Source organism: Bos taurus, chromosome 21, assembly GCF_002263795.3.
Source record: "Bos taurus isolate L1 Dominette 01449 registration number 42190680 breed Hereford chromosome 21, ARS-UCD2.0, whole genome shotgun sequence".
NCBI lineage: Eukaryota > Metazoa > Chordata > Mammalia > Artiodactyla > Bovidae > Bos > Bos taurus.
The window spans coordinates 41,322,708-41,339,209 of NC_037348.1; the positions used below are offsets into that span (position 1 = coordinate 41,322,708).

At 36.8% G+C, this 16,502-nt stretch overlaps 1 protein-coding gene across 2 annotated transcripts in view; it reads left to right on the forward strand.

Annotated features, from left to right (window-relative positions):
* Nucleotides 1–16,502, forward strand: part of SCFD1 (sec1 family domain containing 1) — a 113,049-nt gene that overhangs the window by 53,952 nt on the left and 42,595 nt on the right. For both annotated transcript variants that reach the window (NM_001191365.1, XM_024981582.2), the window contains one exon: nt 10,474–10,570. In NM_001191365.1, coding sequence (NP_001178294.1) covers nt 10,474–10,570 — 97 coding nt within the window. The remainder of the gene's footprint in view (nt 1–10,473; nt 10,571–16,502) is intronic.

The window sequence follows — 16,502 nt, forward strand, 5'->3', positions numbered from 1 at the left end:
AAAATCTCTGGGCCACCCATTTCAGGCAGAGGGAATAAGTGCTGCAAAGGCCTTAAGGCGAGAACAAATTTACTATTTTAGAGGACCTAGAAGATGACTAATGTACTCATAGTGAGGAGGGAAAGAGTTGATAACACCATTGGATCAAGAGAAATAGGGATTTAAGTATGATGGAAGTCATTGGAGGTTACTGCCATGATTTGATTTATGTTTCAGCTAGAGAATGGTCTGAGGAGTGTTGAGGAATGGATGAGTTCTGGAAGATGGCTATTATACCTGTCTAGGTGGAGAACGGTGTTTTTTAAGGAAAAATTTACCTATGAAATTCTTTATGATGCTTATTTACAATTTTATATGAGCTGTGAATCAGTTTGTCCTAATGGATGCCATCTGTCTGATAAATTTTATTATGTCACCATGCCTGACCCAAAATTTCTTCTTTCAGACCTGGTTGCTTGGCTCTCTATAAAAGAACTTGTTCTTCCTGGATTGCTAATAAGCAGATCATCTTATACTAAGAAACTAACTTGTCATTCAGGGTGTTAAGTAGTTATATATAAAAATTACATAGTTTGAAATAATTTTTGTGCTATAACTCAAGGAAGACACCGTTTTCCTAATAGGATCTGATATAAAGAAACTATAAAGGACATTATATAAGGTCATTTACTTGCAGAGGGAAAATTTCATGTATAAGACACCATGTTCCTTGTTGGACCATTCTAGGAAACCCAATTAATACCAGAAGTTTTTTTGTTTTTTAAATCATAGATACAGGAGCATATTTATTTTAAATATTTGTGTATAAATTATAATTGTATTTATTAAGCCACATATTCTGAGTTATCCTGATATTAGAAATTCTGTTAGTATAGAAAAATTGCAGTGTTTTTTGAGAAGAGTCCTGTTTTTTTTTTTTTTTTTTTTAAACTTTGGTTTTGCGATATATCAACATGAATCCGCCTCAGGTATACACGTGTTGCCCCATCCTGAACCCCTCCCTCCCTCCAAATACCATCCCTCTGGGTCATCCCAGTGCACCAGCCCCAAGCATCCAGTATCGTGCATCGAACCTGGACTGGCGAAGAGTCCTGTTTTAATTAAAACGTCTATTCTCCTATGTCAAAGCTAGCAAGTAAATTGTGTTGCTTCCAATTTTTCTCATTACTCATAGTTATAAAATTTTTCTTATAGTTTTTATAATTATTAAATTTCCAACTTTAAAATATTTACTTCAAAATAATACATTAATTTGTGCCATTTTTATGTTACACCATCTGCCTCTGGCTATATAATGTTAACAATAATTTAAAAAATATTTTTCTCCAATATCTCTTACTCTTTACTAGAATTTGTTGACCATCTGGGCTTCAGTTCTTTGTAAACATTCATTCACCTAAGCAGTAAATTTTTATTTACTTATTATTGTTGTTGTTGTTATTAGCAAGAACATTATGACTCTTCATGCAGAGATCTCAGAACACATCTCTTGCTATTTGTCTTTATTGCAGTTTTGCGTGTTTCTTATTTTGGGATGTTTAGTTTATAGCTGCTGCTTATATTTCTTTAGATCATTTTCTAAAGCAGAATACTAGAAGAAATTAATCTCTTTAGAAGTCCTGGCAGTTACCCAGCAGTTGATGTTTGGCAGCACAGCAGTTTGTGACAACTTTGACAGATATTATCACATAAATTTATTGATATTCTAAAGATTTTAGTGGCTTGAGTAGTCAACTTTGGTTTAATAGGTTAAGAGTAAATTGTGAATTGTGAAGGAACTTTCCCTGCAGCAGACAGATTCTCTAGTTGTGGCATGGGAGCCCAGTTGCTCCAAGGCGTGTGGGGTCTTAATTCCCCACCAGAGATCTAACCTGTGTCCCCTGCATTGCAGGGTGGATTCCTAACCACTGGATCACCAGGGAAGTCCCAGCAGTTTTTTCATTTCTAATACAAATAAGATTTTACCCCCACTTGTTGGTTATTAGGGAATGGATTCTGAGATTACTTAAATTTGTAGACAGATTTCAGTATATTTTAATGATTACTGTCTCAGCTGCATAGCCAGCCAGAATTAATTATTCTCTAGCATCAGAAACCTAAGAAAAGGAAAAGTCTCCTACATGTATGTCAGAGAAGAAGAAAGAGAAATGGCATACATGCTCTTTCCCCTAGTGCTCCCACCTGAGAGGAAGAGCTCTCACATCTGAATGCTCCTTACTGAGGTAGCCGGCCAAGAATAAGCGGTTAATAAGCTCTTGTGGATTATTGGTGCTGGATCTTCATTTCTGTTTTGCTGCTTCCTGTGGAGAAAGTTAAGAGGTACTGAGTTAGGTCTAAAGACATCCTCTGATCAAGCAAACATGTACCGACTTAGCTCTGTACACACTGAGCAAGACTTAGCTCTTGCTAGCAATACTAATTTTAACTAGAGCACCTCCTTCAGGGGACTTATTCTTCTCTGGTCCAACTTCTTTATCTTTCTTAGGGGAAAATAAGCTTTCAAAATAAAGTAGAAACTGAGCTGATCAGCACATCAAATTAACCAATGCCCTTTATTCCCTCGGAAACAGTGGTTGCTGACCACATTATTGCCATGCTAACATGTGACATCTAGTGTGTTTGCAAGTTGGATTTTTTGTTTGTATTTGATTCCAGTCTATTTATGTCAATGGTATGAGTAGGAAAAGAGGTTTGTTTCTCTAAAACTAAGTTACCTGCCTTAGACTCAGTGAAGGTGGTGATTTAATTATTACTTAATTTAGTAGCGGTGGCAGGGAGCAGACAACAACTGTAAAACATTGAAAAATCTTGAAAGTACTAGAATTGCTTTATGTTGTAATTGTAAACATTTATAAATTTTTGTATCTCACGTCAAAGAAACTTGAAGTTATAGCTGATACTTAAACATGTGCATTATGCAGGAAAGAAAAAAATTTCAGTCCATGAACCTCAGTGCTCAAGGGAATGGTCTTGGGTCTACCTCAAAATTGACAGACAATTATATGTTTTAGATCTTAAGTTAAATTGTAGTGTTTAAACATGTATATACAGCCAGGTCCTTTTTTATTTTTTCTTTTGGCTGTGCTGGGTCTTCATTGATGCTTGCAGACTTTCTCTAGTTGTGGCATGCGGGGGGAGCTTCTTTCTAGTAGAAGTATATGGGTTTCTCATTGTGGTGGATTCCTTTGTTGCAGAGCATGGGCTCTAGGGCGCACAGCCTTCGGTAATTGTGGCACAAGACGCAGTCATTGCAGCTCACAGGTTGACCCATGGGATGTAGAATATTCCCGGATCAGGGATTGGACCCATGTCCCCTGCTTTGGCAGGCAGATTCTTAAGCACTGGACCACCAGGGAAATCCCCCCCCCCTTTTTTTTTCTTTGCATTAACTGACTTTGATTAACTGATCACTGCTCTCCTGATCACTATAGGGAAGAAATTGTACTGTCCTGTAAATCAGAACATTTCTCTGTCTGGATTTTGACTAATCTGTTTTAAATTATCTTTTATCCAGTACACTACTGAGTGAATGTTTATATGACCTTGCTGTCTTTTCTTCAAGGCAGGAGAAAATATATCCTATAGCAGGAAGTCCCCAATGGACAGACTATCACTATCTTCTACCTCTTTTTATCCCAAATAAGATTAGTCATTATCAGAACTTAAAGAAGTTTTCTTTACTCCAAATATGACCAAGACAACTCTTCAATGTGTGAAATGTCTTTTAGTTTCTCATGCTGAGTTTCTGGAGACTTCTTCCACATCTTCAAAAAACGAAGTGTGGAATTACCTTTCTCTTGCTCTTTGCTCACTTTTCCACCATCAGGTTTCATGAAGATAAAGCTTTGTCATTAGCAAGACTCAATAGATTCATAAAGGTTAAGTTCAAAGAATTAAACACTTCTCACAACTCAGTAGAGAAAATGCACAGCCCAATTTTTAAAAGGGCAAAAAATTTGAACAAAGATTTGACTGAAAAAGATATCCAAGTGATGAATAAGTTCAACATCAACAATCATTAGAAAAATAACAAACTAAAACCATAGTGAGATACCTCTGCATATCTATCAGAATGTCTAAAATTTAAAATATTGATCATGTCAGCTTTTGGTGAGGATGCAGAACTAAAACTCTCATATTTTGCTGGTAGAAATGTAAAATGGTGCACCCACTTTGTGTTTTTTTTGTTGTTTTTTTTTTCTTTTTTTTATGCTGAATTTATTTTTTTTAATTTTATTTTTAAACTTTACATAATTGTATTAGTTTTGCCAAATATCAAAATGAATCCACCACAGGTATACATGTGCTCCCCATCCTGAACCCTCCTCCCTCCCCATACCATCCCTCTGGGTCGTCCCAGTGCACTAGCCCCAAGCATCCAGTATCGTACATTGAACCTGGACTGGCATCTCGTTTCATACATGATATTTTACATGTTTCAGTGCCATTCTCCCAAATCTTCCCACCCTCTCCCTCTCCCACAGAGTCCATAACACTGTTCCATACATCAGCGTCACTTTTGCTGTCTCGTACACAGGGTTATTGTTATCATCTTTCTAAATTCCATATATATGCATTAGTATACTGTATTGGTGTTTTTCCTTCTGGCTTACTTTACTCTGTATAATAGGCTCCAGTTTCATCCACCTCATTAGAACTGATTCAAATGTATTCTTTTTAATGGTGCACCCACTTTGGAAAACAGTATCTCTGTTTCTTAAAATGTTAAACACAAATCCATCATGTGCCCCAGCCATTCTACTCCTAAGTGTTTACTCAAGATAAATGAAAGCAAATATTTTCATTATACATGAATATTCACAGCAGCTCTTTGTCATAGCCCCAAACTGGAAATCAGTCAGATGTCTATCAACAGGCTAATTGAGTAAACAAAGTCCAGTATATCTATACAGTGGACTGCTGCTGCTGCTGCTAAGTCGCTTCAGTCATGTCCGACTCTGTGCGACCCCTGAGACGGCAGCCCACCAGGCTCCCCCATCCCTGGGATTCTCCAGGCAAGAACACTGGAGTGGGTTGCCATTTCCTTCTCCAATGCATGAAAGTGAAAAGTGAAAGTGAAGTTGCTCAGTTGTGTCCGACTCTTAGCGACCCCATGGACTGCAGCCTACCAGCCTCCTCCATCCATGGGATTTTCCAGGCAAGAGTACTGGAGTGGGGTGCCATTGCCTTCTCCAATACAGTGGACTACTATTCAACAATTAAAAAGGCGGTACTATTAATACATACAACAGTATGTACTCAATGAATCTCAGAGTAATTACACTGAGTGAAAGAAGCTACATACAGAAAAAAAGAGCATGTTGCGTTTATAGAAAATTCAGAAAAATGCAGGCTAATCTATAGTCACAGAAAATAGGACGTGAAGAATGGTGTTGGAGAGTGAGAGGAGAGTATTTACAATGAGAGAATTTCCTTAACTGATGTGAATGATATGTTCACTATCTGGATTGTGTATACGGTTTCATGGGTATATACTTATGTTAAAACTTAACCAAATTCTGTGTTTTATATGTTATTTTACTTTGATAAAAGTGAAAAATATAATGCTTAGGGTTCACCTACCTCAGATCATCTATATATAAGAAAACAGATTTTTATTAAGTCATTGAGAAAAACCAAAGACTAATTTTGGTAATGTGAATTTTTGGCTTTACAGCTTAAATGACATATAATAGCAAGAAACAGAGGATATGCTACATAGTTTGTGAGTGGGTAAACCTGGGAGGTTTTTTTTTGTTTTTTTTTTACAGTCTTTTCCCTTATAAGAATATGCTGTAGGTTAAACACAGAGAGTAGAAGCAGACTTGTGATGAACAGTCTCAGATGTTTAAAATAAAAGGAGGACAGATGCATTCCTTAACTTTTTTAAATAGATATCTCACACTTTATTTATTTATACCTTGACTTGTTCTACAGAATTTAAGGTCACTTACAATGACAGCACATAGAATAACAGAATAGAGAATAATTCATAAGCACCAGGGATATACAAATCAGACTAGAAAGTAGAAAATCAAACATTGCCATTATAATTCCTCAGTCCTGTGGACCCCATTTTCCAGAGTCTTTCACAGACCTTCTGAGGAACTTAGGACTAGAAGGAGCCTTGGGACAGAGTTCTTAGCAGAGTCCACAAGATAGTAGTGAGGCTGCTGCTTCTTTGGTCAAATAAAGTTAGAAGGAAAATGTGCTGTGTCTTCCTCTTGGAGATTCATAATGCAGCGTAATATATGCATTTTAAAAGCATTCAAAAAAACCTTAAAACTGTTGACTCTGGAACACTTCTAGGGGTTATTTCTTAACCAACTGTAAGAACTAGCACCGTGCAGAACATATTTTGTGAAATATTCTTCATTTAATCAGTGAAGGAAATATACCTCTTACCTCCAAAAAAGGTAAACTATTCCCTAGTCAATGGCAGAGTTGGAACTCATACCTGAAACTCTTTGTATTTTGTATTTTGTCTTGAAAGTTTTTTTTGCTATGCTATTATCATTGTTACTCTGTTTCAGTCCAGCTCAGTTTATCAAGTAAAGTCAAGAACACTTCATTTAAAGAAATGACTTAAAGAATTTTGCATTCTTTTACTTAACTCCTTCTGATAGTGCCATTTTGGTTTTCTTTCCTCTGTACTTATTGATCACCTATAATGTGCAATTCTGTAGATGGTCCTTATTTTAATCCAGTAAAAACATTCACATCTTGATTGTTATGTGAATTCACCACAAATTCACCACATATATGTAAATTATGTGTATTACCCAAAAAATAAATATATACTAATTGACAAATATACTTTCTTTCATAAAGTGTGTACAAAGGAAGCAATAAACTGTTCTTGAGGAAAATGTAATTTTCCCTACTCTTTTTTTTTTTTTTCCCTACTCTTTATCTATGGTGTATATGGAATCTGACCTGGATTTGAATCTCAACTCTCTACTTCTGCTCTGGTAACCTTGAATAAATTTATGTTTCTTTGTGTCTGTTTCTTCATCTTTAAAATGGGACTAATAATTCCTAGTTTATAGTGTTGTCTGGAGAATTAAGTGAGATAATCTGATTTTGTAGCTTTTAAACCCTGTTCTCTGGTACCCTAGACTCAACAGAGACATTTAATTGGTCACTTGTATCTATTTTATGTTTAGGGTTCTGCAGAAGATTTGGTTTGAGAAAGAGGGTCCTGAGGTTCTGTTTAGAAACATTTGAAAGCCATAGCTGTAAGTAAAGTGCCTAGCACATACTAGGTACTGAACAGATACTAGTTCTCTTATGCAGGTTAGAAGATCTTTACTTCATTCCTTTCCCTCCCTCATGAGGCTCCTTCTCAGTCAGTATATTGAAATGCTACATGATTTTTATTTAACTCCTTTATGGAAATAGAGTTCACATACCATACAATTCACCTTTTTAAAGCATGCAATTTAGTGGTTTTTTACTATATTCAGAGTTACACAACCATAATCACAAGGCAATTTTAGAACATTATCACCTTCAAAAGAATGTCTACCCATTAGCCATCAGATTAACTTGTTTTTTAATTCTGCTTCCATTGTTCATTAGAAGTTAAAATGTGGATAAGTTAATACATCAAGAAGAGCAAAATGAGTCTAAGTGAGCCACCTTTCTTCATTTATGTAGGTACACACGTTAGATTCCATTATAGCATTTAGCATACTGAATTTTATCTATTAAATCACTAAAGCTTGATTCTCTGCATTTTTCACTTCTGGAAGTTCATTTATCTACTTTCATAACTTTTAAAGATGATTACTTGATCTGTATATGTCTTGCTCTTAGCTTAGAAATTTGACATATATTTTGTTGCAAGACAGGTGCTTTGTTAGACTCCTAGGGTTAAACAATTAATTAGAAACATTCTAGGAAGTGTATAGTTCTAAAAGGGTATGTAAACCAAAGAGAGTAATGTGGTGTAATCATTGCTGTTATGGAGAAGTGTATGAAGTGCTGTCAGTACACACTTAAGGGCTTAATTAATTCTCCCAGTGAAGAAGGAGATTGGAAAGGAGCAAGAAAGGGAAGAAACAGAGGTTTAAGAGTTATAGAGAAGCTGCAAAGATGCTGGACCTTGAAAAATTAGTAGAATTCACTGGGCAGGTGATGGAGGAGAAATGCATTCTAAAAAAGCTAAGAGAATAATTCAAGCCCAAGCCTTGAGGATTAAAGGCATTCACTACTTTTAATGAAAAGTCAATGAGTTAATTGATGTGACTAGAGGGAACTGAACCTGGTGAATAGTGGTAAAACAGAAAAGTTGGCTGGAGCAGATTATGAGGCCCTGAAAGTCAGCCTAACACCTTATTTTATCTCCTTCCCCCTTCCATTCTTGGCTTTATTCTACAGATAATTAGGCTTTCCCAGTCCATTTAAGTTAACATAGGGCTTCCCTGGTGGCCTAGATTGGTAAGTAATCCGCCTGCAATTCAGGAGACCTGGGTTCGATCCCTGGGTTGGGAAGATCCCCTGGAGGAGGGCATGGCAACTCACTCCAGTATTTTGCCTGGAAAATCCCCATGGACAGAGGAGCCTGGCGGACTGCAGTCCATGGGGTCACAAAGAGTTGGACGCAACTGAGTGACTAAGCACACACAGTTCCTACTACCGTCATTTTATTTCCCAGGAATCTTTGACTTTTTTCACTATTTTCCTTCCTACGCACATTCTCATGTTAGTTATTAAGTATACGTCTCTTTGTTTCCATTCCCACAGTCACCACCATGGTCACTTTCCTAGGATCTCCTTTCTGTTACTTTTGTTCATTTTTGATACTGCATTTTTCCATTCCTAGTACTTCAGCATGTATCTATATTGTTTATTCAAAGTAGCTTTATACGGTAATTAAAATAATTCCTGTATCAGGGAATCTAAAAAAAATGTGGAGAGCCATTTGTAAAAAAACAAAAACTCTATTACAAAGTTTATTAACTCTTATCTCAACTTCATTCAAGGAAATTCTCCGTGTACTGGTGTAAAATATATTGCTGAGTGAAAACAAGGGACAGCAGAGTATAGTATATTGCCTTTTGTGTCAGAAAGCAGAGGGATATTAGGATATAGATACTATTTGCTTACATTTGCATAGAGAAGCTGAAAAACTATAGGAGAAATAAATAGCCAAAGAAGCAGGTGGAAATGGGGTAGAAAAGGATAGGAGTGAGGACAGGTCTCAGTATATTTACCTTTTCATGTTTTGATTTTCAAGCTGAGCATTTCATCTGTTTAAAGCTCTGGCCTTGTATGCCACTGTGGAGGAGTGGGATTGAGGGGTTGATCACCTGTTGCCTCATGTATGAAATCACTGCTGAATCTGCCATTCAGATCTATCCACTCTGATCGTGCCTGATATGATCCCTTTAACCAGGGCTTTCCTGGTGGCTCAGACAGTAAAGAATCCACCTGTAGTTGAGAGACCTGGGTTTCGATCCCTGGAAAAGGGGATGGCTACCCACTCCAGATTCTTTAGCCTGCAGAATCCCGTGGACAGAGGAGCCTGGAGAGCTATAGTCCATGGGGTTGCAAAGAGTTGGACACAACTGAGCAACTAACACACACACACACACACACGGACAGAGGAGCCTGGTCAGACACAACTGAGCGACTAACACACACACACAGGCATACTCACACACATACACGATTCCTTTAAGTGAAATGAACTCTGTCTATCCATGTCCCCAAATCACTTTCAGAACAGCTCAGAATTCATCACTTCCTTCTCTACAACTGGTTAATATTTATTTCATTCTATCATCTTAATGTTTATTCTGTATTTGTATTTTGATTCTTTATTGATATCTCTGTGTTCTCATTTATTTCATGAATGATTTCTACTTAGATTGGTAACACCTTCAGTAGTAAAGCATGTTCTTGTCTTTCATCTAAAGCATAATCTAATAGATACTTCATGATTTTTATATACCTTGGGTTATGAGAAAACCTGCTGTACAGAAAAGCAAAATTTGACTACTTTTGCATTATCTAAAGTTCAAAGTATTTAGTGGGAAAATTAATGAGGAACAGTTTAAGCAATCGAAAATAATTAGGATAACTTTCTGTCTAGTTAGGATAAAAACATATGGATTTACTCACTAAAAAGTAAACATAACTTGACCCTTGACATTAATTTGCATGAAACAGTGTTATTTATATGGTAGTTACTTATTAATACAATAATTGAGATTTGTGTGATTTTTGTCTTTGTTAACATATGACATGCAGAGTTATTCTAAATTTATAAGTCAAATATAAATGAAATAGTCAATCTCATTTTGTACATTAAGTGTATGGTTAAAAGTAAAATAAAGTAAAAGTAAATTCTACTAGGAAATCAACATTTGTTTTTAAAATTGATCATAGAAAATAGGCACTAGTAAGCAGAGAGGTTTTTAGTATGTTTTTATGGTTTAATGTTCTCTGATACATATTTTGAAACAGGCAAGAAAACTGGATGTGTATTTTGAATATGAAGAAAAAATAATGAGCAAAACTACTCTGGATAAATCTCTTCTAGATATAATATCAGATCCTGATGGTATGTATCATAAATTTGAGGTTAATATAAGTTTTTCATCTGATGAATCCAGCCTTTCAGTTTGAGTAAAATTTGAATAGAATTATTGTTTTTCTTACAATCTTTGCTATTAATGAGATAATTAAATGAGCTATTTCCTGTTGAGAAGTTCGTAGCATGGCAGTTCCTAAATTAGAAAAATTATTTGCATTTTATTGAACTTTTCTTTGAAGGTATGCTTTATCAATGTATTAGTATATAAGCACTTTTAATATTCATTTGTTTAAAGTGATACATTTGAAGCTCAATTTCTGCTGGCTCAGGCAAGATTTGAAGGTAAAATATTCAAACCAAGCATGACACACATTCTACTTTGGTTTAATCCTATAGAGCTTCCTAAAAAGATGTATCAGTATCTAAAACTGAATTCTGTTTTAAATACTTTGGCAGTTCACTTTTAAAGAAACTCTGTAGACAATCCCTTTATCTAAATATGTGTTTGTTAGATTTTCTTTAAACAAGATATAACTATTTGTACTTGGAATATATAATCTAATTATTGTTTTCAATTACAATGATCATAAACATAGAGTTTTAGCCTCTGAAATTCTCTAAACTTTAGAGACTTGTTGATAATTTCAAAAGAGTTTTCAATTCAGATCTCAGCTCTTTTCAAAAATGAATAAAAATCACATAAGCTATTAAGCTTCTATTTTACATACAAGTTCTTCAGCTGATAATGGTTTTTGAGTTATTATTTTGGTTATGACTTTTAGATTTTATATCAAGTTGGAAGGTAATAAACAATTTTTTTGAAATGTTTGTAATTAAAAGGTTCTATTCATAAAAATTTCTGAGAATCCCTATTATTGCTCACACTTATAAAAAGCTAGATTTGTGGGGAGAACATAACATTTTGAAGGTATGTGTACTTTACAGTGAAAAAATATGTAACATATATCTAAGTCCATCACTTCAGAGTTATTTCTTGTTATTTACAGTTTTGAGTAAAGTTTAAGCAAAAAATATGCTGATTAAAAAAACAATCAGAACTTTTTTCATTTCCCTTACTTTCTCAAACCAATTCATTTTAAAGACGTTGAGTAGAGCAGAGCAAGGTAGACGCTCCTGCACTTGGCAGTCTAGTGTCACTCTTGTTCTTTTAGTCACTAAGTCGTGTTCAGGTCTTGTGACACCATGGACTGTAGCCCTCCAGTCCTCTGTCCTTAGGATTTCCTAGGCAAGAATATTAGAGTGGGTTGTTCTTTTCTTCTCCAAGTACCGCTTTAGTCCAGAACAAGATGTCAGAACCCAAGCAGAATGAGAAGGCATCCACAAATCAGGTAGAGGGATGGTTGGTAATCTAACTGGAGGTATCAGAGTCCCAAGTGAGGTGAGCAGGGTGTCCATATGTGGGAGCAGTTTAGTCCTGGAGTCTGAGGGCCCGTATCAGATTAAGGAGGGTGACCCTGCACGGGACAAACCAGGCATGGGCTCAGATGGGGTGAGAAGTATAGCCAAGCATATGTGTGTGTCCATTGTGGGGAATCAGAACCAGATTGGAGTGAGATGACATCTCTGCAGGCAAGCAGACAGTAGCAGAGTTAGGATATTTGTTACATACAGGGGACTGGCTAAATAAGTAAATACATCAGATAATATAATGGGAGTGAGGTTTCAGGAGTGAGGTTTCCCATTGTCAGAGATGAAAGTTACAAATATTAAAAGGAAGAAAACTAGAATGAATCCTGTAATATTGGAATTGGAGGTGCCAACGTGGACTTGGCATTTTCACTAAATACTTGTCAAATAGAGAAGTAACTATAGATTTTATATGTGTGTGTACTCAAATATATGCATTCCCTAGTTCTGCCACTTGAGCAGGATGAGGAGCAACAGTTCTCCAGTAGTAGAACTTTTAGCTTCTGTATTCCACTTTCCACTAGGACTCATTGGTGAAATAAATGGTTGATTCTAGGAAGAGGAAGTACAAAATAAGCCTGAAACATTGTGTTGTATCAGAAAGCAAGGGAAGTACTCAAAACATGATGGAATGTGTCAAAAAGAACCCAAAAGTCAGCTTGAAGAGGCCCCCAATGGCCAGATCATGACAGTACCAAAGTAAATAATGATGATAACAGATTATAACATACTGAATGAAATAGGAAGCCATGAGTCCATGCAGATATAATTAGTGAATAAACAGAAATTTTCCAGATTATGTATACAGTTTCAAAGTACCTCCCTACAAAATACTTATTACTTACAGAGGAAGAAAAATAACTTGATAGAGAAGAAGCCTGATAGATGCCTTATTAGGTAATCCCATTGAACATCACCAGTAATGAGTCATACTGAAATAGTGTACCACCCACAAGATTCAGTATAAAAATACAGTATCACTTTTGTTGTATTCCTGTCAAAGATGTACAGCCTGAATCTAAGCATGAGGAAATTCAGTCAAAAATTAATTGTGGAGTATTCTACCAAAAGGAAGGAAAAAAATAGCCTATAATCTTTATCAAGGCCATGAAGTCAAGAAAGACTTGAGGAACTGTTTCATACAGAAGACAACTGTGTGTAAGAGATGACAGCTCTTTGCAGCAACACATGATTCTTTTTCCCATAAAGGATATTATAGAGACAGTAGGTGAAACTTGGAGTGACATCTAAGGATTAGATAGTAGTAATGGACCAACACTAATTTTCTGATTTTGATATGTTATTATATTCTGTTATTTTGAAGTTACTGTATTTGGAGAATGTCCTTAACATTTGGGAATGGTGGGAAGGCAGTTCAACACCTTACTCAAATTTTCCAGGGAGAAAAAAAGCTCTCTGAATTATACTTAAAACTGTTCTCTGAAGTATCAAATTATTCAGTGAGGAAACTCTGCCTTTAAAATAGCAGTTGTAGTAGAAACTTGGATGTGACTGGAGGATCCAGCCTTTAGCTGCTAGCTCCAGACTCTGGAATACTCACAGTTGTAAAGGATACATTTTTCCAATTTCCATTTAGTTCCTCTGTAACTAATGTCATTATAAGCATTGCATGCCCTCCAATTCTTAGTATCCCATGACTTAAAAACTTTAGCAGAGGCTTTAGGGCATTGACCCTGTTGGAATTATAAATATGTTTCTCCTTGTTGAAGAGTGGGAACTGTTCCTTCTCTGAGCAGAATAAGCACCCACTCTTAGAAAAGAGGGAAATATCAATAATCTCAGATATATGGATGACACCACCCTTATGGCAGAAAGTGAAGAAGAACTAAAAAGCCTCTTGATGAAAGTGAAAGAAGAGAGTGAAAAAGTTGGCTTAAAGCTCAACATTCAGAAAACTAAGATCGTGGCATCTGATTCCATCACTTCATGGCAAATAGATGGGGAAACAGTGGAAACAATGGCTGACTTTATTTTTCTGGGCTCCAAAATCACTGCAGATGGTGATTGCAGCCATGAAATTAAAAGATACTTACTCCTTGGAAGGAAAGTTATGACCAACCTAGACAGCATTATTAAAAAGCAGAGACATTACTTTGCCAACAAAGGTCCGTCTAGTCAAGGCTATGGTTTTTCCAGTGGTCATGTATGGATGTGAGAGTTGGACTATAAAGAAAGCTAAGCACCAAAGAATTGATGCTTTTGAACTATGGTGTTGGAGAAGACTCTTGAGAGTCCCTTGGACTGCAAGGAGATCCAACCAGTCCATCCTAAAGGAGATCAGTCCTGGGTGTTCATTGGAAGGACTGATGTTGAAGCTGAAACTCCAGTACTTTGGCCACCTGATGTGAAGAGCTAACTCATTTGAAAAGACCCTGATGCTGGAAAAGATTGAAGGCAGGAGGAGAAAGAGACAATAGAGGATGAGATGGTTGGATGGCATCACCGACTTGATGGACATGCGTTTGGGTAGACTCCGGGATTTGGTGATGGACAAGGAGGCTTGGTGTGCTGCGGTTCATGGGGTCGCAAAGAGTCGGAGACGACTGAGCAACTGAACTGAACTGAACTGAACTTAGAAAAGGCCGTGCTATATGCTGAGGATATTAAAAGCAACAGCAGGGACCCACACGTCCCTAAAACTCTGAGGGAGGGAAACCTTTCTCTCATATCTTAGGAGCCCTTACCCCAAGAGACTACAGCAGCCCTCATTCATCTTTCTTTGTCCTCTAACTGCTTTGTCATAGTTGCAGGAAATGGAACAGGGTAACTAAAGCCAAAGCTTTCTGGCTGGAGCACCAAAAAGGGAAGGCCAAGGAAACTGGAAAGTACCAGGGAGGTTACAGAAGGAAGGAAGGAGCTCAGGAAAGCAACCCTATAAAGTTGTTAATGAATTCCTGGGCTCGCCTCTGAGTTGTTCATGCCTAAATCTGATCCTACACAGCAATTCCAAGGACTGAAAGGTGAAGGACAAGATGACCTCCAAATTCCTATACTGGCCACTGGGCAGTGGGACAGAGCCGAGTAGCACTGCAGACGTTTTGAAAATAGAGTCCATGATAGAACCACAACTCACGGAGGCTGGTAGGAACTTTGGCCTGAACCCAGACAGGCTAATTACCTGTTAAAACAAAAATACCAGCTTTATCCTAGGATTTAAACAAGACCCTTCATCCTGTAACCTACTTCAGAATGTTTAAAATACTATATCTATTTGTAAACATAAGAACTTAGGACAGCCTGAGTCTTTATTACCAAGAATCATCTTTATTACCAAGTCTTTGTCATATTTAGGGAGTAAGGATAATTTGAAGATAAAAAAAAATCAATGCGTCATCAGTATGTTTTGAAAAAATTATTCTTGTTTTTATTCTGTAGTGAAGTATAACAATTCTGAGTTCTTAGATGTTGGTATACACTTTGAAGTGAGAATGCATATTGGTATTTGTTGAATAGTGAAACTGAGTTACCTATGAGAACTGTCTTATCACTTTGCACCAGAGCACACCCAGTAACTGAGGGGAGAATAAAGATTCTCTGGACAGTCTCAGGCTTTGGATAATAGAAGTAGCTCAGAATACTCACTGCAAGCAAGAAATTTCTCTGAAATCTTCTATTTTGTCCTAAAATTGCAGGCAAATATAATCTGCATAATACAGTGGTATATTATACTATAGACATATGGTTTTTATAAATCTTCATAGACCTTTCAAAAGGAGGAGAAATACATATTTATTTAGTGGCTCCAATCTCAGAAGTATGACCTTGGGCTCAGTTAGATGATTTTAGCCAGCAGGGTTTCATAAACTAGTGCCTGGTGGGGCGAGCATGCAACTGGTTTCCTAGGATAGTCCCATTTTTATACCAAGTTGTCCTTGCTATGCTATGCTAAGTCACTTCAGTCGTGTCCGACTCTGTGTGACCCCATAGACGGCAGCCGACCAGGCTCCCCCGTCCCCGGGATTCTCCAGGCAAGAACACTGGAGTGGGTTGCCATTTCCTTCTCCAGTGCATGAAAGTGAAAAGAGAAAGTGAAGTTGCTCAGTCGTGTCCGACTCCTAGCGACCCCATGGACTGCAGCCTACCAGGCTCCATCCATGGGATTTTCCAGGCAAGAGTACTGGAGTGGGGTGCCATTGCCTTCTCCAAAGTTGTCCTTACATAAGTATTATTTAGCATCCCCCTTTGCATTTCAAAAGGGTTGTGTTTTAGAATTATGTGATTATCCTACCTATACCATTTTTTTCTTTTTGAGTTTATATCTGAAACATTAATCTCAACATTATAGACAGTTTGGAAGATAGACTGCAGATGGTAATCCTGTAGTCCTGTAGTATTTCATCTTTTTCCATATCTGTATTTTACATGATTTTAATTTAGTGCCTGTAACGTTAAATCATTTGAATCAAGCTTATTTTGTCACATTTATGTATGCCTTGAGTTTATAGTCTTGACTATAATACATAACAACTGGAATTATGAAAGTCTTTTTTTTCCCTCATCTGTTTCCCCT